Here is a 22,104-nt window from a genome sequence, read left to right as displayed (position 1 = left end):
TTTTTTTTTTCCAAAGAAATGCAAAACTCACAACAGCTTTTTGTTTGCAATTTATTGCTTATATAAATGCTCTCTAAACAATTTTTGGTAAAAATAAAATCTATCAATAATAAATCATAAATAAAATCATCACAATGACTTTTACATTACATTATATTGCACAATTATAAGCCTTATTACAAGAATCACAGAACAAGTGTTGCTCAGGTTGTGTGTAGAAGGAATGTTCAGAGGTATGTGGGCTGGGACTCACAGCGGTCGCCTCTAGAGGGCAACAGCGAGTCTGACTGTCTTTTTTTTGTCTTTAGTCAAGTCAGTCGATTATCTACTCTAAAAATTAAAGATGTACAAAGAAGTTGTCGACCAAACCACCATCATTTACATTTGAGTGAAACATTTCATTTCAGTCTGTTCTGGCACAGGTGCTGAATGTCAGTGCTAGTGAAAGAATTATAATTATTTTTAAAAGAAAAACACAGATGTGAGTTACTTAAGTCAAAAATACACTTTGTTCTTCTGTGATCAGTCTCATCAGACTGCAGTCTAGATAGGAAGAAGTCCCTGTCGTTTCTCCCTGTCCAAACGCAGGTTTAGAGATGCACCCTTCTGTCAGCAGCTTTGTCAGGAGAGTGTCAGGCCAGCTTTTCACCAGTTCACAGCAAATTTCTTTGAACAGAGTCTTCGTGCATCTCAACTCTGACCAACGCAGCTTGCTTTCTGTCTGAGGATTCACCCAATGGCCCTCTCCCTGTTTGGCTTGGCAGTTTGTGATTGGTCAGCTACAGAAAGGCCTGAAAGACGAACCAGCCGATCCTCATTCTCATGCATGTGTTCAGATACTGTCCACCTCAGCCCTGAGCTCAGGACACAGCTCCTTTAGTAACATTTCCATCAATACCTAACAAACACAGGGAGACAGGGAAAAAAATAAATGGCTAAGAAATCTTGTTTTAATGAAACGCTGATGTTGGAAATGTGTGTCACGCTTACATAGAGAAGGTGCTTATTGGCATTGGCCTCCTGCAGAGCACTGAAGATCTTGATGATGCCATAGCGGGCATTCTGCTGGCCAACTAGATTTGTGAGTGCATCTGGTGGACGAGGAAAAGCATGCTGAATCAAGCACTTTATTCTTTATTTCTTTTACACTGCAAACATGTGCAATCATAATAAATGAAATAATAAGTCACGCCTGTGTGTGTGTTGGTACCTGGGATGTTGTCAAGTAGTTTCTGCTGAGCGCGCTCCTTGGTCTCAGTGCGTTCATAGTCCGTTCGAGCTTTGATATGTGGCGCCAGCTTGCCATCAGGCCAGAAGGTGTCCCTGAACACACTGATGTAGCACACCAACATCTGTTCACAGAAGATCCAGTTTACAGTGTCCCGGATCTGTCTGAAATACACAACAGAGGCCTGAAAACTTTCATCTCAGGAAAATGTACAATAGGTGTTACACTCTCTACCTTGCATAAGTTAACAAAGCCTCTGGATCTGGACTCGACAGATGAGATATTTTATTCTGGATCAACAATACTGCCAGACCACTGACTAAAAGAGTACTTGTTAGTACTTACTTGTTGATAGTTCGTCCAAATGTCACCTGGACTAGTGCAATTAAAGTCTTCCTCACCCACTTAAACACTGAGCAGGAAGACAGACAGAGAGGGAATGTATTCAGATCAATAGACTCTGAGGCAGTTAGAATTTACCAACACGAGCGTGTGTAACATCAAAACAGTGTCCTGCTCACTTCCTCTGAGTTCAAAGATCTCTCCTATGAGCATGAAGCAGGGTTCAGCCAGAGCATCTTTCCGCCCGTCTGTTTCATCGTAGTCTGACAAGTCACTGTCGTCATCGCCATCCTCCTATGAAGAAAACGTACAGCGCACATCATGCAAATGAGGATGCAGGACAGCATGGGAATGCTGCTTTACTTGTCGTGCATGAGTGTGTACCTCAGTATGGGAGAAAAAATCTCCAGGTAACCTCTCTAGGAAGGAGGCCAGTGAGAAAGAGGATTTCTTCTGAATAGACATCACCTTCAAATGTTATACAAGATAGCATTACTATAAAATGGTCTGCATACAATGGACAAAATCATCCAGATAACACAACTATCAGGAAGGTCTGAAACATGAAAGGATCCCTGTGAATCCACAAACATGGCCCTGTAATCAGCATCTCCTCACTAATGGTGCCAGTGTCAAATGAGTAGTGACCCTCTTATGAAGCGGCTCTGCCAGTGTTGCTGCTCGAACACTGCACAAAGCCATAAATGTGCGTAAAAGAGCACCAATAAGCTGCTGGTAATTAGAGCAATAACCTTGTATTTAATGGCCCATATCTGATGTAAGTAATTGCCGCTCATTAAATTCACAGGGTCAAAATTTCAGATTAAAGTAACAAACACAACTCATGTCAGAGAACTTTAGCTGATTAACTAATACAGGAAACTAATGCTTCTTCTGGTTTGGGGTTTAAAATAGATTAACCATTTAACTTCATTAAAACTCATTTAACTTTTAAAAGCATTAAAACAGGACAAAGTAGAGCTGGGCGATATAAGATTTTTTCATATCACGATATGTTGTTTTTTTGTTTTTTTTTCCCCATTTCAGGCGATAATGATATCTATCACGATATAAGCCAAATAACTATATTGCTCACAAGTAAAATGGGAAATAATCAGCAGCTTGTTTTTATTTAAATATTTATTTCCCATAATAAGTTCAACAGGGTAGGCTTAACTTTTCTATCGAGGAAAAGTTATTTCGCAATACATATCGTTATCGTTCTATCGCCCAGCTCTAGGACAAAGTGGTGGCTTTGAAAAGAAAGGAAATATGTGATACAATTTTGGTCATTTCACACTGTACACCCACACAGTGGATTTGGAATAAGGTGAGGACTTTAAGGTAAAAAAGAATGATAACAAAAACTGCTGTAACATTCATGAATTACTGCATTTTGTCACTGCACTTCCATTTAATAGACGCTAAATAAAATATACAATTGCAAGACAACAATTTCACGTCTGGGTGGGGCCTGTTTCATTATTTTATGAAAAAATAAAAATTGAAATTTATAGCCTCAGACAGGAAAATCCAGCATCGCATGAGGTCTATGGGCTGCAAACCTCTGGTAGTCATTAAACGTGAAGAATTAAGAAAATAATTATTATTATATGTACAATCACTGATGAATCTGTAAAAATGGGGAAACTGTAACTCCTACAGAGCTGATCTAATATGTCAGTTAATCCCATTGAGTTAACTTTATTTCAAATCCATTGTTGTTATGTACAGGCAATAAATTTAAAAAAAAGAAATGTGCAAACACTTATGGAAATAAGCATATTATTCCCTGTTCTTTTTAAAATTGAAATATGAGAAATGGCTTACCTTCAGATGTTCTGGAGACGGGCTGAGGAAAGCATAGAGAGCCTCCGACTGGCACAACCGCTCATCTGTTAGGAGACGCTAACACACGACACACACACACACCTGACGTTATCATCAACAGCTGTGATCATAAGCAGAATAAGCTTTTGTGAGCACAGACTTTGTAAGATTACAGACCTCGTTACAGTGTAATATTTAATTAAAAGAGCTCACACATTTCATAGACTGAAATAGGTTGTGATTCAGCACCCTGGTTTGTGTGTTATAATTAACAATGTAGAGATAAAGTGAAGCATTTGTAATTGTATCACAGCAGGTGATAGAGATATAAAATATAGATGCAGCAGCTGCTTGTTTACCTGGAGAAAAGTGTTGAGTTGTGTTTTGCTTTTGTCCAAAAACTTCTGGTCAATAGATTTGAAGGGAAGTTTACTGAGTGATGGTAACTGGAGTTTCTTCAGTGATGGAAAACACTGAAGGAGAGACACATTAACAGGTGATGATTTTACACTAACAGGAGGCAAAATATGTGTATTTTTGATTTAAACAGCTACTCTGTTTACTCTTGTTAGATTCAGAAATGCATTAACAACCATAAATTAGTCAATAGAGCAGACTGACTAAAAGCATGCAGCTCTCCAGATGTCACAGATATTAGATTTCATCTAAACCAATTTATCACTGTACAGTGACCACAGATGGTCACACAGAGGACTGGAAATGCTTCTAACAAACAGCAGTCTCTGCTTTCTGTGGCACATAGGCTGCAGTAAATCCATCATCACATTATTTTTTTTGTTGAGAGTCTTTCCATTTCAGTGCTACACAGTGAGCTGATGACCTTACTGGTTTATTGTGCAGGGGACATTAAGCATTTAAACAACAAGGCAGCAGCTGTTGATCCATGTGTGCAGGATTGGTGCCTTGCCTCTGTGAGTTTGCGGTGCAACATTTGGAATTCAGTGAGTTTCCTCTGGACGCTCCAGCGACTGTTGGCCGTTTCTTCTCCTTCCACCAGGCTAACACACACACTGTAACAAGCTACAGTCTCACCACCTTCCTCTGCAGCCTGAAATACACACAAACATACACAATAAACCACCACCTCTTTACTCTGGAGAGAGATTACTTGGGAATTTCCAAAAAAAAAAAAAAAAAAAAACCCAAAAAAACCCCACAACCCCAAAATGGACAGATGTAGTATCCATACAGGGCGTATCAAAAAGAATCTGATATCAAAAGGTGACACTTTTTTAAAATAAAGAATATACTTTAAAAAAGAGAAAAACAATATAAAAACAATATTCCCAAGTGCTCAATGTGTCCCCCTCCAGCCACACAGCTTTAGTCCATACCAGTCAAATCTGTCCCATACTTTTGAGTCAATGCAGCCACTGCTGTCGTTATGCTGCTCACAGATCCACTCTTTTTAACAATGCGCAATTAAGTCGTTATCGGTGAGTGGCCTTGAAATTAAGCTCTTTGAAATCAGAGGATTCTTTTTGACACAACCTGGATATTCTTTATTCAGGCACATTAATATATATGTGGTGGGGTGTGGCTCAGCTGCAGGGGAAGGGTGGAGCAGTGGAGTTCAGAGTGTACTGTCAGGGGAGGCTGACACACCTGACCCTGATCATCTAATCATGTCTCCCCTGTTAAAGATGTTGCCAGGACCGGAGGAGAGGGCGGTGTTGTGTGCTACAGGAGCAGGGCAGCCAGAAAGCTGCGCATGTTGGGAAGTCCGTCAATAAAGGATGTGTTGAACTGCAACGCTGCTGTTGTCAGGTCCTTCATTGTCACAATATATTTTTATAATTTAGTATAAATTTACAAAGGATTTACACACGTAAGTACACGAAAGAACAAAATGAATGAAATGTGAATGACTAGGGTCAGATTTAATGTCGGCTGGAAAAACAATCGTTTAGCATTATAGAGATACTGTCAATATTCATTAACATAGGACAGTGTTAGGGCTGGCCTTAGTGCATGTTATGTGTAAGAGTTTTGAAGGACGAGACACTCAGGCAAACCTGCAGTGTCTTTGATTAACATCCAATGTTACAATGTTTAACACTAACTTTTCATTAAAAACATGCAGCCTGGTGAAAAACTAAAAGAAAAATATATGCTTCTACACACATCAAAGTAACAGTAATATTTTCACACACATACACGATCTGACTCTAAATGATGATTTCTGTTCTTCTATGAATTTAATGTGCACTGTTAGTAGATCAACCACAGAACTTTCCACTCCCACTGGGCCATTTCTGTGATTGCTGCATGAAGTTTAGTGAATCTAGTCCTGTATAGATAAAGAACAGAAATGTGCTTGATCTATACAAATGTATGTGTTGTCCAATCTATCTTCTATACTTAAGCATAAAGTATGCAGAGTATTAAATTATCTGTGCTGTGTGGCTCATTTGTTTCTTCTGTGCAAGAGCATAAAGGATGAAGGGCATGCTTGCAGACTGCTGTAAACTGTTTAGGTGAGTGCATCATTCGTTTCTACACTCAGGTTTGTTGTTTCCTTTTACCTCAGCTGTAGTTATCGTAGCCCTCCAATTCCCCAGGTTTTCACACCACCAGTCAGTCCTTGTGATGTGTTGCTGAAGTTCGCTGTGTTCTTTTTCCATGGCTCCTATTTCTTCTTTTAGTTTGCTTACTATCTGCAAAGCACACACCAGAGGCAGATAAGCACACGAGTTACAGTAAAATGACATTATGCTGAACCACAATAAATAAAAGTCTTTGCATTCAGAGGTGTTTTCAAAGCTCTACTTTAAAGTTGTCACATACTCTAGCAGGGACCACGTCAGATAAATGGGAGTTTAACCCAATCAAACGTCCTGCAATTGGTTCCACTTCATTCCAACATCCTGATACTCAATACTGAAGTGATCCAACAGACTGTATTTAGCACATTGACCTATATTTTGTTACCTTCTTGTCTGGTTTGGGTGCGTTCTGGATTGAGCCCAGGGCTTGTCGCTTGTACTCCAGTTTGTCATAGAGCTGGTGTAGTTTAGTAGCAGCATAGCTCGCCTGCTCATTGATTCCTTTACTGCCCTCGTCACACACCTCTCCTGTATCTAGACCCTGGCACTTCACAGAGGATATAAAGAAAAACAAGTGTTAAACACATTCATTTAGTATTGTATGCATGTGTGTCGTTTGCGTATGAATGCCTCACCCCTTCTCCCTTTTCCTCTGGGCTACACCGCGATTGGCTGTGATGGTCGTCTCGTCTGATCAGCCTATCGTAGAGGTCGGACACCAGGAAGGAGGGGTAGTAACGCTCTCTCATTGTCTCAGCAACCTAAGGGATGTGTCAGTTTCCACTGTTACACACGCTTTTAATGATCGAAGTTCAACAGCTTTCTTTTGAGATTTTCAAGAAATCCACCATCAGCTGCTGTAGCTACAGGTAGCTGCAGCTGGCTAAGCAGAGCAGCACATACCTGTTCTTGTAGTTTAACAAAGACTTGTGTTCCTCTGTTCCCCACCAAACTCTGCTGGATCTCTTTCAGAAGAAACTTCTCCACTGGAATGTCTCTGCTCTCCACAAAGAACTTCTGGTAAATTTCCCCAACAATTTGGGGCACCTCATTCTGTCAAACAAAAATTATTTTCTCACATACTTTTCTCACCGTTTTGAACATTTTTTGCTTCCCTTTTTTATACATACATACACATATATATTTTCACATTCACAAACTGTTACAATGGCTGATGCTCATGACCAAAGTTTTGAATAACAAATAATCTGAATAAAATTATCTTACTTCTTCACTCACCTTTCTTCCCCCCCACTCACTGTGTTTATACAGAGCTCTACATTTATCATTAGTGTTAGTGATCCAGAGACTAATACTAACTAACGTCCCGTCTTCCTCCCTTCACCCTCAACCGGTCAAGGCAGATGGCTGCCCATACCAGAGTCTGATTCTACCTGATTTCTTCCTGTTAAAAGGGAGTTTTTCCTTCCTACTATCGCCAACTGCTTGCTCATAGGGGGACATATGATCGTTGGGGTTTTCTCAACAGGCAAATGTGATTTGACACTATTTAAATAAAACTGAATTAATGTAATCTCTGTGAGCAAAAATCTCAAGTTTCTGTTTTTCTTATTTCTACCCTGAAGTCTTTGTGGTGCGAATGCAAGTGGACATCCTAAATTTGGTCACATCACTGGCTATAAAGGAGGTGAGTGAAAATAGTTTGCTTCAGACGGTAGATGAACTAACAAGCTGCACCAAAGCTTTTAATAAAACGAATAAAGTTTCTTTTAACTGTCAGTTACAGCCACACCAGCAGATTCCAAGTTTAAAGACATTAAAGCAAAAGACATTTGCTGACACTATGTGCAGTTATTTTCAAGTCTGATTTTGTGCACTGGACTCACAAAAAGCTTTATGCTACGTTTCTTTATACAAGACTGTTTAATAAAATTACATCAAGCACTCCAATTTTCTACTTTTGTGTACATCTCAGTATGAATGCCATCGCCTCGTCACACCTCGAGCTCTTGAATGTGTGCAGCCGTTACCTTGTTGGCAGTTTTCAGTGTTTCCACCAGTTCCCAGAAGCTTATCAGAGCTCTCTTATCTACTCTCTCCATGTAAACTCTGAAATGATCCCTGTAACTTGGATTACACAGGATGTCATCAAACTGGAGAATCTGCATAAGGGGAGAGAATTTTTAAAAAGAACCAAAGTAATTTCACACCTTACAGGAAATGAAGAGAGACCGCATTAGTTACATCAGCGGTCCCCAACCCCCGGGCCTCGGACCGGTACCAGTCCTTGAGTCGTTTGGTACCGGGCCGCGAGAGTTGAGGCTCAGGTGTGAAATGCATAGTTTTCAGGGTTTTTAAATCGGTTTTCAGCGTTATTTTGTCATCGTTTACTCGGTTTTCCTTGGTCTTCTCATGTGTTATGAATAAATTCTTTTATTCTGTACCGGTACTAGTTTTATTTTGTTGTATTTATTAGAGATGGCACAATACCACGATACCACTTTTTTCCGATACCGATATCATAAATTTGGATATCTGCCGATACCGATATGAATCCGATATAGTGTTTTTTAATCAACAAAACTGTTTTTTAAATATCTTGCTGCATTTTGTATAAGTTCATACTCAAGTTTAAAACAACAACTACACTAAAGCTATTCTGTTATACCTGTATGCAAAAAAATTATTTCATAGTTCAGCACTACTGATCAATCTAATAAACTTAAACCTACACCATCCTCCCTATTCTGGTATTTGAAAGAGTACTTAGCATAAATATTAAGCAACCTAACTAATAGGGTTCCAACTCCCAGCAACAACAAAAATAAATAAATTTTAAAAAAAATAGGGAACCACCCCCCACCCTCCACCTCATGATGCTTAATCGACGTAATCAACCTTAATTTGATGCAGTGTGAAAAAAAATGCACAGAAATCAATTATTTTTCAACAAATATTAAATAGATTCAACATCTTTCTTCAACAAAATTGCAGACTGCACAGATGGTACCTTCCCAAAGGAAAAAGTACTATAGCTTACTAGGGTATATATATTAGACTTAATAGTTACTATATACAGTAATGGACTTCTATACATTTTACATCAGATTAAAACTTTGGGTGTAAGATTCAGATAATTATTTATTAAAAGCTAGACATTTTAAATGAGAATAAGAAAGAAAAGTATGTCTTTGTGCCCCCTTTTCCCTGTTAATTCCCTATCAGCCCCCCTGGCTAAACTTTGCTAGATCCGCCCCTGCACAGTTACAGCCGTCAGCAACATAGAAAAAGATCCTGGTGTAGAAAGTAATATTAAATAAATTCTAACAACAGCTTATCAAGCTTAAACGTGCTGCTGTTGTTCAGCCGCTGGTTTCCTCTTTCTGGTGCAAAGTGGGCCAAAAACAAAGAAGAGAGACGGACTCGCGACAGAAAAGCCGATCAGCTGATCATTAAGCAGTTTCATGATTGAAGTAGCAGCAAGAAGAGGCAGTCGCTCCATATATCGCTTGTTAAGCTTAACGCAGGAATGCTTTACAAACATTCAGAGATGGACTTACACACTTGCTTTACTTCTCTCGGGATAACTTTGTCGGAGATGAAATGCCGGGTTGCTAGCGAAGCTCCACATGCTATCCAGACCACCACAGGTCCCGCATGCCACAGCCGCTCTATCACGTGATGCATACTGCTCCGACGTGCTAACGTTCTGAGGCGAGTTACGGTGTGTTGCAAGTTTTGTGAGGTGCTTTCGTGATATTTAATGGATCGGATTACATTTTTTATTTTTCTCCGATATCCGATCCAGTAATTTAGGTCAGTATCGGACCGATACAGATACGTAATATCGGATCGGTCCATCTCTAGTATTTATCCACGACACCTTAAAGGCCGGTCCATGAAAATATTGTCGGGAATAAACCGGTCCGTGGCGCAAAAAAGGTTGGGGACCGCTGAGTTACATGACATATTATTTACCTTCTGGCTTTGAGGCTCGTCGTTGTCATCGGCCCCTCCTTCCTCACTATTCTCATAGTTTGGCCCTCCAAGGAGGCGGATCCTTTTTTCACATTGTTTCTTAGCAACAGTCAGCTGATTGATATATCTTTTCATATCTCTGGCTCTCAGCAGGTCGGCCTTCATGGCTGCTGACTCTTTACCTTTTTTCTCTAAGGGAGAGGGAAAGTCTGTCTGAGCAAGTTCTGGCCACATAATAACACAAAGGCGCACAATCACCTGGTGTGGAGCCACTGAACTATCGGGATAAAGCTGATACATACCGATGGCCTGATTCTATGAAAATGTGCTTCAAGCTAAGCACACCAGCAAGTGAACTTTATTGGTCATTGATTTTCAGATACAGCATGTGAATGCACTTGCAGTTTCTACAGCCGACTGGCCTTTAAATGTACTCATGAATTCATTCACTGCTGAACAGGGACTGTGTGTTTCAACAGCAAACAGCCTGTGCAAACAGAAACCAGTACTGGGTCTCCAAAATCCCCAAAAGCAAATTGAAAAAGTGCTGGTCTATACTGTGTAGTCCAGCAGGATCACACAGTATAGATAGTATAGTGTTTAAAAGTGCACATGGAGACAGTTTATGGACCATTTCCCCCCCTCAATCAATGAGAATAAAAATTAGGCTCTGCACTGCAGGGCAGTTCAAATCCACTCATTCCCTTGTTTTGTTTGTAAATCTGTATCAGCTGGTGCTGTGTGTCCATCCGTTTCAAACTTTTACATACAATACTTACCTTCAGACCCAACCACCTGCAACACTAATGATGGGACTCAGTGGTTGGGTCTGAAGGTAAGTATTGTATGTAAAAGTTTGAAACTGACGGGAATCAGCCTTTGCTGTAATACATTTACGACTAAAGTCACTCTGGTAATGTCATTATAACCACGCTCACACAGCTGTCCTGAAACTTCGCTTTCATTGTCACTTCCTGGTCCTTAAAAGTCTTTGACACGAGGCTGAACTCAGGCATATTGCAAGTGTCTGACAGATAAATGTTCACATCACTTCTCTTCAAATTGTTGCAAAACAAGCAGAATTGTGACTGTACTCCTATTGTTTACTTCTATGAATGAATGCCTATATTGCATACCTGGCTAGCTTTTTAGGGGCAGTGAACGTGAACTGAAACGCTGCCATACTTTTGAGGTTTTAAATGCAGGAAACTGTAGTGTTGTCTGTACCTTTCTGCTTCTTGAGCTGAGGCAGGCTGCTGATGGTGGTGGCATGAATAATCTCTACCACGATCTGATACCTACAAAGGAGGAAAGACGGGAGACAAATACAATTATTAGATGAATTACGTCACAGAAAGATGTAAATATAGTATGGAAAGTGACGAGGCCAAAATAAATCAAAACAAACAAAAAGAAGAAACATTTCAAAAAGAAGCCAGTACTGAGCCACCATTTCTCAAACTAACGAGACAATATAGCAGTATCATGTCTACCCCGCATTTAGATCAAGTATATTGCTGCAGAGACATTGTCTGTTCCCATGGTAACCCCTGAGCAGCAAACATGTTGGTGGCTAAGACTGCCTGGTTAACATGTTTGTCATTATGTATATAAGATGATTATATATATATATAATTAAACACTTGGTTTGTTTAATTTGACTCTGTAGGTACAGGATAGTCTACTTAAATGAGGTAATGTAGGCATCTACTGTGTGTGTGTGTGTCTGTGTGCACGTTGTCACTGTCATGCCTGAGTTGCTTGAGGAAATTGACATCAGTAGAAGTTGATATCAGTTTGATAAAGTCTTCATAGGAGGCAGCGTAGGTGTAGGCTTTCTTCTGCTGCTCAGCCTGCTGCTCCCTCTTTTCCAGCTGAGACAACAACATCCTGTTTATGGAATCTGGATCGCTGAGTACCTCTACCAACGGCTTCAGGACTGGAGAACACACACACACACACACACACACACACACACACACACACACACACACACACACACACACACACACACACAAAATACAAAGAAGATATTTTGGTTGATGTAAAAAGGACGGACAAATGCTCTTGATGAAGTTAGAACCACAGATTTCTGTGACGCATAATAAAATGAGACACTGATCTTAAAAATAAAAAAAAAATAAAAAAAATTTAAAAAAATCCTAGGTGTGGGAAATTGAGGAATGCAGTTCTAGAAACAGAGCAGCAGCTAGACATCAAGATATCACACATTTTCTTAATACTATCGTTTCATCGTTCCTTCTCACAGTAGGAACACAACAACAGCTGCATTCAAAACAACACTGACAACACACTTGCTCAAGAGGAAAGGATGACCACAGAGTTTGTAAGATTCCAGTTTTTCTCAGTTGAATTCCAACGTTTTTTGAAGTTTTCTGGTTTTTCATCAGGTAAATTTTCCAGAACAGCTCAAACATGCAGCAAAACATTACAGATAAATAACAAAAGTTCATTGATTCGTGTGTCGGGCCAGCAAAATTGAACATTTGTTTCATTTCACACCATGTAAACCAACATGTACTCTGGAAACAAGAGCCAAGTGCAGAAGTAACAGTGTGACGCTCTGCTGCAATGCAGGAGAAGAAGAAAAAGTGTTCTGTATCTTCCTGCATTCTTTTTTCCTCTCCTTGCTTCACTGCCACACTTCCCTTGTGAGTCAGTGCTGTTACAACAGCTAAGAGTACATTTTGCAATGCTCAATAATTGGATGACAATTAAATTATTTATAACATGCAGTAATGTCCAAAGACTGGGCCACTCGTCATTTGTTATATTTTGTTACAACCCTAACAGGTTGTGTTAGTGGGTGTGTTCTGCTTTCCTTCTCCCCTGCCTGCAGCTGCCACACATTTTCCTGTGAGGAGCCACCAGTGTGGAGCATGCTCTGCTCACCAATCATCATCCAACACTATAAAAAGATCTGGTGTGGAGTTGCTCGGACTCAGTGTGTGCCAGCCTGAGAGTGATGAGCTGTAGTGAAGTGCTTTGCCTGAGTTTGGACTGAAATTAATGGTGGAGCTACTATTGAGCAGCAAAGCCTTTTCCTTTGGCTATTTAATAATCTCTCTGAGTTGAATCCTTTGTAAGAAAATTATTATTTTCACTATTGTTACTCCCCTCATCCCTTGGTCTTTATTCAAGGTACAAAGACTGGAAGGAATATGAGTCCAGTCTTTGTCCAGAGGAATGTTTTTGTTTATTGAGCCACACTGACCTATGAGTCATTCATTCATTCAAAAAAAAAAAAAAAAAAAGCAAGCATCTAATTCAAGAAAAGAAGCAATGCTGTCTCCAAACATACCAGGAAACTTAGCAAAGAGACAGTTTATATTGTATTTTTAGGCGCTTTGTTGCTAAAAGCCTGTCACAATAATATTTGTTCCAATTTCTTTATTCAAATCTAGTAAAAATCCCAACGGCAGGACACTTTGACAGGCAGAAAATGCACCAACAAGGTGATCTTGTCATATCTTGACAAAGTTTACATCTACATGGTTTAAAAAAAAAAAAAAAAAAAAGAAAAAGGGGGGGGAATCAGTGGCAGGAGTAAGTGATAATGGAGTGATGATTACTGCATTTTACCAATGCAGTAAAAGCATGTGTGGATTTTTTTTTTGTTTTTGTTTTTTAAAAGGGGGAACACACACTGGCCTCCCAGCGCGCAGACCTCAACATTACTGAGGCAGTGTGAGTTCATCGACACAGAAACAAAAGACAGCCAACACCCAAAGAAGACCTGAAATGAACCATACCAGACTGTGCTGAAGAATAAAGGTGGTCATACAAATATTGACTTTAAAGCTAGTGAGAATTGTACAGACTCTGTTTTTGCCTTATATTATTGTATTGACATGTATGCTTGGCTATGATTCAATAAATCGCTGCACCCGTTTCTTATTTTCCTAGCAAAATCAAAAGAGATTAAAGAACTCAAGAGTTCTACATAGTATTGTATATTAAAGAGTAAAACTATTCAGCAGAATTGTATATTTATTCTTCGTTTATCAAACACACCTGAAGAGCTGCGAGTGTTATGCATCTATGTCAACAACACCTCAGTGTTACATCTCTTTCACTGAGCAGGTGCAACTATTAAACAACTAGAGGAAAGGAGACACCATTTGTGTTTTTAATTACAACTGTGCTTATCATGAATTGTGTCCTAATGTGTTGAGTAAAGTTTCATTCTATTTAAATGAAATTCATTCACAGCGTATGTTTAATTCCCCAATTATGGGAGTGTGACACTGACAAACGGAGTCCACCAAGAGGATGGTGCACATTTCATCACCGTGTCTGCAGTGTGGAGCTGATTCAACTACCGTATTTCCCGGACTACAAAGCGCACCTGAATATTAGCCGCACAAGCTAAAATCAGGGGAAAATCCTGTTTTGTACATACATTAGCCGCACCTGACTAAAAGCCGCAGGTGTTTCAATGTTGACTTATCATATGTAAGAGAATATGCACAAAGCGAATTGTCAGGAAAGAGATGGCTGTTTGGAGACACACCTCTTTTATTAATATTTTGAAAAACAAGTTATGGGTAAATATTTGCACATGTGCTGTGCTTCATAAATGAGTAACAAATGTAGTACATAACAGTAACCTACAGCACACCAGAAAAATAGATTCGGACTACCTTTTAGGTTCAGGTGCAGTGACACGGCTTTAACAAGAAGAAAAGTCAGTCATTCACCACCATCTTTCTCATCTTCCTGCGCACTAAAACCACCAAAGTCCTCTTCTCCAGTGTCGGAAACGAACAGGCTCAGGATGGCTTCGTCATCCACTCAGCTTCTTTCCTTCGTTGTCACTTTCAAAACCAAACAAATCCTCATTGTCAGTGTCAGAGTCGAACACCCTCTGAAGGGCCGTGGCGGTGTCCTCCTCTTCATCATGCAGCAGTCCAGCCCTTCGAAATCCGTTGGTGATCGTGGATGTTTTCACACTTTTCCACGCTGTCAGAATCCACCGGTGGAGTTGAGCATAACTTGCTTTTCGCAAGTTTATCGCCGCTCGTCATCCCCGCCTCCCACTGAACGCGTAGCGCTACTTTGAAGTTTGTTTTTCGCGCTACTTGTACGGCACTATGTTGCCTGGCGGATGGACATGTGACCAACATACCACTCTTGAACCCCGATCCTTCCGCCAGGCAACGTAGTGCCGTACAACAGCGGAACAAACAAAACAAATCGTCTTACGATATCACAAAAATCATGGACAATCTATAGAAAAGCCGCACCTGACTAAAAGCCGCAGGGTTCAAAGCTTGTGCAAAAAGTAGCGGCTTATAGCCCGACAATTACGGTACTCTTGTGTTTAATGACTTGGAGTAGAGCCAAAATAAAGATATAAACATTCAACGACTGCTACTTGTAATAACAATCCATAAGACAAAAAAGCAATGACTTATAAAAGGTACATTAAAACAGAACATATTATTCTTTGACAACAATAATGCATGTATGTGACAATGACCAATTAGAATCAGAATTCTTTATTAATCCCCAAGGAAGTTATGTACCTTTATTAGTGATGACTTCAGTGAGACAGCAGCGTAGTGTGTGCGACTTGGCATCCTTTTGTGGCAGCAGACATAGCAGTAGTATTCTGGCTACACAGCGGAGGAAGGCCAGCTCCGATTCTGGACTGACCAAACAGGGATGGAGAGGAAACGGCCGAGCCACTTCCTCTGGTCTGGGGAGACACACAGACACACACACACACCTTAGATGTCAGATTATATTACGTGAGCTAAAGCTTCGCTCCCTCTGTTATTCATACTTCAGCTGTGTTGTAGCTCGCTGTTTTTGCTTCTAAAGACATGCTGCTGCTGCTACATTGTTTCCAAGCAATTGGAAATTAGGCAGACCAGACATCACAGCAGTGCAATCAAATCATAAGTCTCGTCTGACTGGCCAAGATAATAAAACCAGATGATGTGTGAATCATCGCTCTGTTCTTTTTCCTGCACGCACATGTGTGATAGTGTACCTGGCACACACTGAAGGGGGATTTTAATGTGGTTACGCTGGACCAAATTGCAGTAATTTCACACCATCTGTGTACATAAAATTATGGTACTAGGTATGGACACTGGTGGGAAGAGAAATCTTTTTCAGTAACAAATCAAAGATGGAACATGTTTCCTGATAAACAACTGTGAGTCATACCTGTGCAAAGAAAGCTGTTAGAGGCTCAGTGACTCTGACAGTAACAACACATTATTTCACTAGCTTTCCCATCCTTGATTTGCAGGTGATCAATATTGTGGGAGAACTTCATACAATTAAAGAGTGTGTGTTAGTGCACCTTGCAGATGCAGCTTTGAGGTCGGTGAAGTGTGTGTGTAGAATCCGGATGCTGTCATAACACACTACGTTGACGAGGTCGATCTCAGCAAGCCTGGATCTCAACTGCCCGATCATCTGCCACCAGTCCTCTGACAGCATGGAGTACAACTGGCCTTCATCATGACTCAAAGGAATGTACCAGGACAGGATATAGTCTCTGTAGGCATAGTCAAACACTGCGGAGACAGCAAAAGAAAATCTAAATCCAGTTTTTGTTAGAATAGACAAACAGCTGCAGTCAGTACTCTTCTGACAGTAACACCAAATGGCTTTTTTACATTTCAAACTTTTGATGCACAAAAAACAAAAAAACAAAAACACAAACCCTGTATAAACTCTGTTTTCAATGAGCCACTGAAGACCACAACGGGTACATCGAGTTTCATTTCCCCAAAGCCCAGGTGCAGCTTATGAAAGCTGGAGGGTGGTTCACGCTTTCCATCATCTACTTTCTGTGCCCGCTTTTCTGTAAACGGTCCCCAGCCCCCCCCCCCGAGCTTATCCCAGCATTCATTCTGTGAGGGGAAAGCTGTAACTGGAAACTGGACAGCTCACCACCTCATCACAGAGCTGACCCTTAGATGCACAAAAACAAACAAACAAAACACTGGCAATCCCTCACACTCACTTTCAAATGATGTAACTACAGGAAGAATATAGGAGGAGACACCTACTACAGCACCTGGAAAAAAACTGACAGAAATATATAAATAACACACCCAGACTCCACACAGACGGCTGCAACTGGAAGGTTAATTTTAACCCTGGGAACATCATAGCTTAACAGTGAGCGCTCTGCTTTAATTAGCTGCTGAAAAACAGATTTTAATGGTCAAATCTTTAACTTACAAATTGCACAAAGAGCAAAATCACAGGGGGAAAAAATAAAAATAAAAATCAGATGCAATCCAAATATGAGCAGCTCGTCCAGTATTCTAAACAGTACAACATATACATAAAAAATGAATTCAACTCTAAAAATTAAATTAATATTATCACTTGAATAACTGCATACTGATCGAGTTATGCTTTGAAGTACAGTGTGGCACTTCCCCTTCTCTGTGAAATTCAGTTTTAATGTGTGAACCAAACCAATTGTTCTGTTGTGATCTTTTAACTAAATGCAGAATCTCTCTGTCTTTGAAGTGTATGCAGTGATCCAAGCGAACCCTCTGTAAATTATATACAGCACATTATCAACATGTACTGTATGTTGCAGAACAGGAGGAGAAGCACCCTAATACTCACAACGGACATGACCAGCATTCACTCTTGTAAGGAATGACTGTAAAGCACATACTTTGTCACCTTCTTGGGGTTTTTCCCTTTAACCAGAGACATGCAAGTTAAGCGACCATACAACCTCTATGTGTGCCTTTAGACACTGGAACTGACCAGGATCAGTGCTTTAGAAATAGATGAAGAGGGGGGATGAATGGTTAGAGAGGTTAGCACTCTAATAACAGATAAAGACCAATCTTGCACAATTGGATTTGCTCCATTTCTCAGTTTCCACTTCAAACAACATTATGCTCTCATACTACTTCTTCATCTTTTTAAAAAAAATGAATAAAATAAATGAGACACAGTTCAGAAGGTATTTTGTGCTGAGCACTCACAGTAAGCTCCTCTGGAAAGGTTCTAACTAGAATGCAAGTATTCTGCTTGCTTTAAATGCATCACTCTAAAGAATCCCACAAAACACATCAAGGTATATCAAGGCATCAGTTCACTGACACAGCCCGTCTTGCTTATAAAGCTAATAATGTCATAAACTTGTATCACACTGCAATCAAAGGACCATTTTTTAAAAACACACAGAAGGATGTGCAAACACACACCCTCAGTGTAAATCCTGGAGCCATCTGTTACTTGGCAGGCACATGCACTGATCTACTGAGCGTGCATGGGTGTGCAAGTGTCTGTTTGCGGCTCCCAGTGTGTACGTGTCTTTAACCTTCTACTGGTTTAATGTGTGGGAGAGATGGGTGACAGGTCGTGGTGAATGACAGAAGCAGAGCTCCGTCAGTCAGCAATTTTGTCAAAAACAGAAGTTGAAACTTTTTCCATCAGTCAGTCATTTCAGGAAAGGTCTCCTAATACTACTGAGAGTGAAAAAGATTTTAATGCTGTGTAAGCTTCAAGTTTTCAATATGAAAAAAAGCAAAGTTTTTTTTTCAAAACAGAGCCAGCCACAATAAGAATCAACATGACTATCCTTTTGAATCACCACTGTCGAAGTGCAGTATTTTACAATGTATTGTAATGCCACCAAAATATGTCTAATTCGATGACTGGAGAGAAGGCAGTGTTGATGCTGTAAAGTACTACATTTTAAAAATTTTACATTTTCCCAGCTCTCAACTCTGAATAACACCAGTGAGAATGGATGTCCTTATTACAGTCATCTCAAAGTTAAGACGACAGCTGCTGTTCATGTATTTTGTTTGAGAGTGGCAGCCAATCAGGAGCATTAATGGACAGAAAAGGGAGCTGAAACATTTTGTTTCAGACAGTGTTATGAACTGAGAGGCTAGACCGAGGCCCAATGTAAGATAAGCTACTACGGTAGAGTCCACAAACAAAACAAAACAAAACAAAACAAAAAAAAATAAAAAAAATGCAGAGCTTGAAAAGAGCATAAATGCTAAAGGAAAAGTCTTTTTATGGAATTTTGAACTTTTTATACTTTTTTAATTCAAACACTGAAATAACTGAAACTGAAATTTAGAGGAAGACACATTCATGTTTGCTTCTGAAGTTTTTGTTTTGTTTTGTTTTTTTTTTTGCTTCTGAAGCCCTTCAAAAAAGTAGCATGAATAATCAATGAAAATCTCACTCTTCTGCAATCGCCAATTTAAAGCCTTTCAAAAAATGACCACACTTGACTCTCAAGTGATCTCAGACGTCTGACTGTCATATGATCCAATTTCAGAATCCTGATTCGCTCACACATTTTACTCTATAAAGACAGGATGCCACAAAAATGGCGGAAACAGAAGAAGCAATTGGGGGTTTTTTAAGTTCTTTTTAACATCATCTGCTAGAATATCAAAATCTCCTCACACATCAATAGCTCCTCATGCATTCACATAAATGTGCCATAAAACAGGTGACTAATTACCTTCCTTCAGGGTTTTGTCCACATTGTGCGACACCACCACCCTCCTGCTCTGGCTTGACTCCTGAACTGGCACCAAAAAACGAACCTGAAAAGTAGCCAAACAGGCAATTCCAGTTAAGGAACAACATAAAAACAGGAAATACAAGGAGAGAAGAGAGCTAGGACTTAGAACTGTGTGTCCAGAAGGGCTAAAATCATGACAAATGAAGCAGCCTAAATTGGTCACAGCTCGTGCAACATGTCACTCAGACTAATGTTTGTGACAATACTCATCCACTGTCAACATCAATAAGTCATAAGCGCCACAGAACATCAAACATCACAGATGAAAGGCAGCCGCTGGGCTGAGGGATGCCACCAACCGGCTGCAAACACCCAAAGGCTTTCCTTAAAGAAGAAATTACCATTTGTTGTGTGTATGCATGTGCTCAGTGTTGCGAATCAGGCTAAATCCAGAAGAATGACTGTACCTCTTCTATTATAGAACACAGCAAGGATAAAAGCGTCGGGAGACATCATCAGAGAGACAGAGTGGGTACAAATGCTGAGGTGGAAGGAAATTAATTGGGGCAGGAAACAAGGGGGTGGAATGGTTGAGAAGGCCAAATCAGGAGGCAAAATGTAAAACATCAGATGCTCAACAGATCTAGTTTGTCAATAACGCAGAGTGTGCAAAAAGCCCTTAGATATAAGTCTGCATGTCAGCAGTAAACAATGTTTTCTGATGAGACACAGTGTGATCCTAATGAGATGTCGCACAGAGCTACAGTTTGCGTGTTCCTGGAGGTGTGCTGCATGTCCCTTAATGAATTTAAGGGGTCTTCTTACCATGAGCTTGTTGAAGAACTCCAGCCATTCAGAAGGCTGCCTCCTGCTCCGGTTAAAGCAGCTGACTTTGAGAGGACTCTTCCTGACCAGCAGGGCAAAGCTCCCAGCCAGGAAACACAGGAGGGCGAATGACACATAGATGAAGAGCTTTAAGAAGAACGAGGTGAGAGACAGGCCTCCCCATGCCAGCTGAAATACTACTGCTGCCACCACGCCCAGGCAGAAGGCTGGGACGAACCGGAAAGATGAGCCGATTGAGGAGGTAGAAGCTGCGGACATGGGCCCCTCTTCCTCTCCCCCGGTATTGCTTCTCCCTCCAGCCGGTGATGTAGTGGTACTCGAGGGGGTGGGCATACTGCGACCCCACCATCCATATATGTGTCACTGCTAGTTATGCTGAAACCTCGCTCCGCTGGTTTGCACGCCAAGTCCCAGCGAGAGGTATACTGTGTACACTCGTGTATACCCTCGCCTACAAAACTGTCTCCAAAAAGAGGCATCCCCGCTCTGACATCTCCTCACCAGACACACGCCGCTATGTTCCCCCACGCTCCTAGCGTCGGCCCGCCTGGCAGCAACAATCACGGACCCCCGAGAGCTTTCTCAGCCACAACACGGCGCTCCAGACAACAAAAGAGGGCACCGGGCTTCTCCCGGGAAAGGCGTCAGGAGCTATCAGAAAGCAGAGACAGGGAGAGAGCAGGGAGTAAATGGATGGAGAAACAACCACCGTCACCTTGGAGACACTTTCGGTGGAAGGGTAGCTCACCGACTGTCGTTTACAATCTAAGCTAGCAAGAAGCTACGCTAGAAAGCCAGCATAAGTTGCCGTTACCTGCTTCAAAACGAGGAAGAAAAAAAATTATAAAATACAAGGAAGAGTCGAGCAACCTCGAACTTCTGTGTTCTTTGGCTGCCAAGCTAACTGCAACAGGCGGCTAACTAGCTCGCGTGCTAATTAAGCAATTTAACTTCAGCTAACGTTAGCTTACTCACCTATCGTTAAAAATTGGGGTGGACGATAACAACGCTACATTCCCGCTTTTCTCTCCGTAAAAGAATGTTCCACGGGCCGTTTAGTAATGTATTAAAGGTGCCATAAACGCAGCGAGAAAAAATGTCTCCAGTTCAAAAGCCCCTGAAAGATAAAAAAAAAAAAAACAAGTACTGTGTTGTTTTACTTGAGCTCCAGCTGACTGACAATCTCTCTAAACGTGAAAGGGTGTTAGCCAATCAGCGCCGGCATTAACCACCGACGGCGCGTCTGTTTTAACTCTGGAGATGGTGTGATTGGACGGGGCTTTCGCTTGAACCTATCTGTAGCAGGGAAAGCACCGCCCATCGGGCAAGTTGGTTATGCTAATTAAGCACACCGCCAGATAGAGGATAATAGTTGGCTTATGATTGCGTAGATTTTTTTAATTTTACAGATCGTTAGCTTCATAGCATAAGTGCCTAAGTCATTTTTTTGTGTTTTCGGAAAACAAGAAAAAACTAATTTTCTAAATATCACATGCATATTTTTAATTGATATTTTCACAGAACATTTAAGTATATGTGAGGAAAAGTATGGAAAAAGAACAAAACCCAACATCATTTCTTTTGTCTAATAAAAGTGACTTAGGCAGATTTTTCTTCAAACTATAAAATGAACATGACATACTATAATGTAACCATAACACACTGTAACTTTTCAATTTTAATCACAAAATGGCAGCTAGAGTAAGGAGACTTACTCACTTCACCTCACCCACCCATTAATTTGCAGAGGAGGCCTGTAGGCTCATAAAAGAGGTGTGCGTGTGTCTATGTGTGTTTGTATCTGTCTGTGTGTGTTTGTCTCTCTCTTCTCTCTCTTTCTCTTCGTG

General features: G+C 40.6%; 1 protein-coding gene across 1 annotated transcript; it reads right to left on the bottom strand.

Moving 5' to 3' along the window:
- Positions 1-43: 43 nt before the first annotated feature.
- snx25 (sorting nexin 25) lies at positions 44-21,531 on the bottom strand. The gene is made up of 22 exons (XM_005719414.2): positions 21,233-21,531; positions 20,237-20,908; positions 19,409-19,493; positions 16,244-16,460; positions 15,456-15,628; positions 11,659-11,845; positions 11,134-11,204; positions 9,907-10,097; positions 7,959-8,090; positions 6,871-7,020; positions 6,603-6,728; positions 6,353-6,514; positions 5,947-6,078; positions 4,329-4,469; positions 3,760-3,873; positions 3,401-3,478; positions 1,955-2,038; positions 1,750-1,864; positions 1,574-1,640; positions 1,211-1,392; positions 991-1,091; positions 44-898 (listed from the first exon to the last, which is right to left on the bottom strand). Exons 2-22 carry the CDS (start codon positions 20,588-20,590, stop codon positions 833-835), a joined length of 2,928 nt encoding a protein of 975 aa, XP_005719471.1. The 5' UTR covers positions 20,591-20,908; positions 21,233-21,531; the 3' UTR covers positions 44-832.
- Between the last annotated feature and the right edge of the window lie 573 nt (positions 21,532-22,104).

Source organism: Pundamilia nyererei, unplaced genomic scaffold (genome assembly GCF_000239375.1).
Source record: "Pundamilia nyererei isolate P.nyererei 1_Seehausen unplaced genomic scaffold, PunNye1.0 scaffold00001, whole genome shotgun sequence".
Classification (NCBI taxonomy): Eukaryota; Metazoa; Chordata; class Actinopteri; order Cichliformes; family Cichlidae; genus Pundamilia; species Pundamilia nyererei.
The sequence above is the reverse complement of the archived record's forward strand: the minus strand, read 5'-3'. Positions and strand labels throughout refer to the sequence as shown.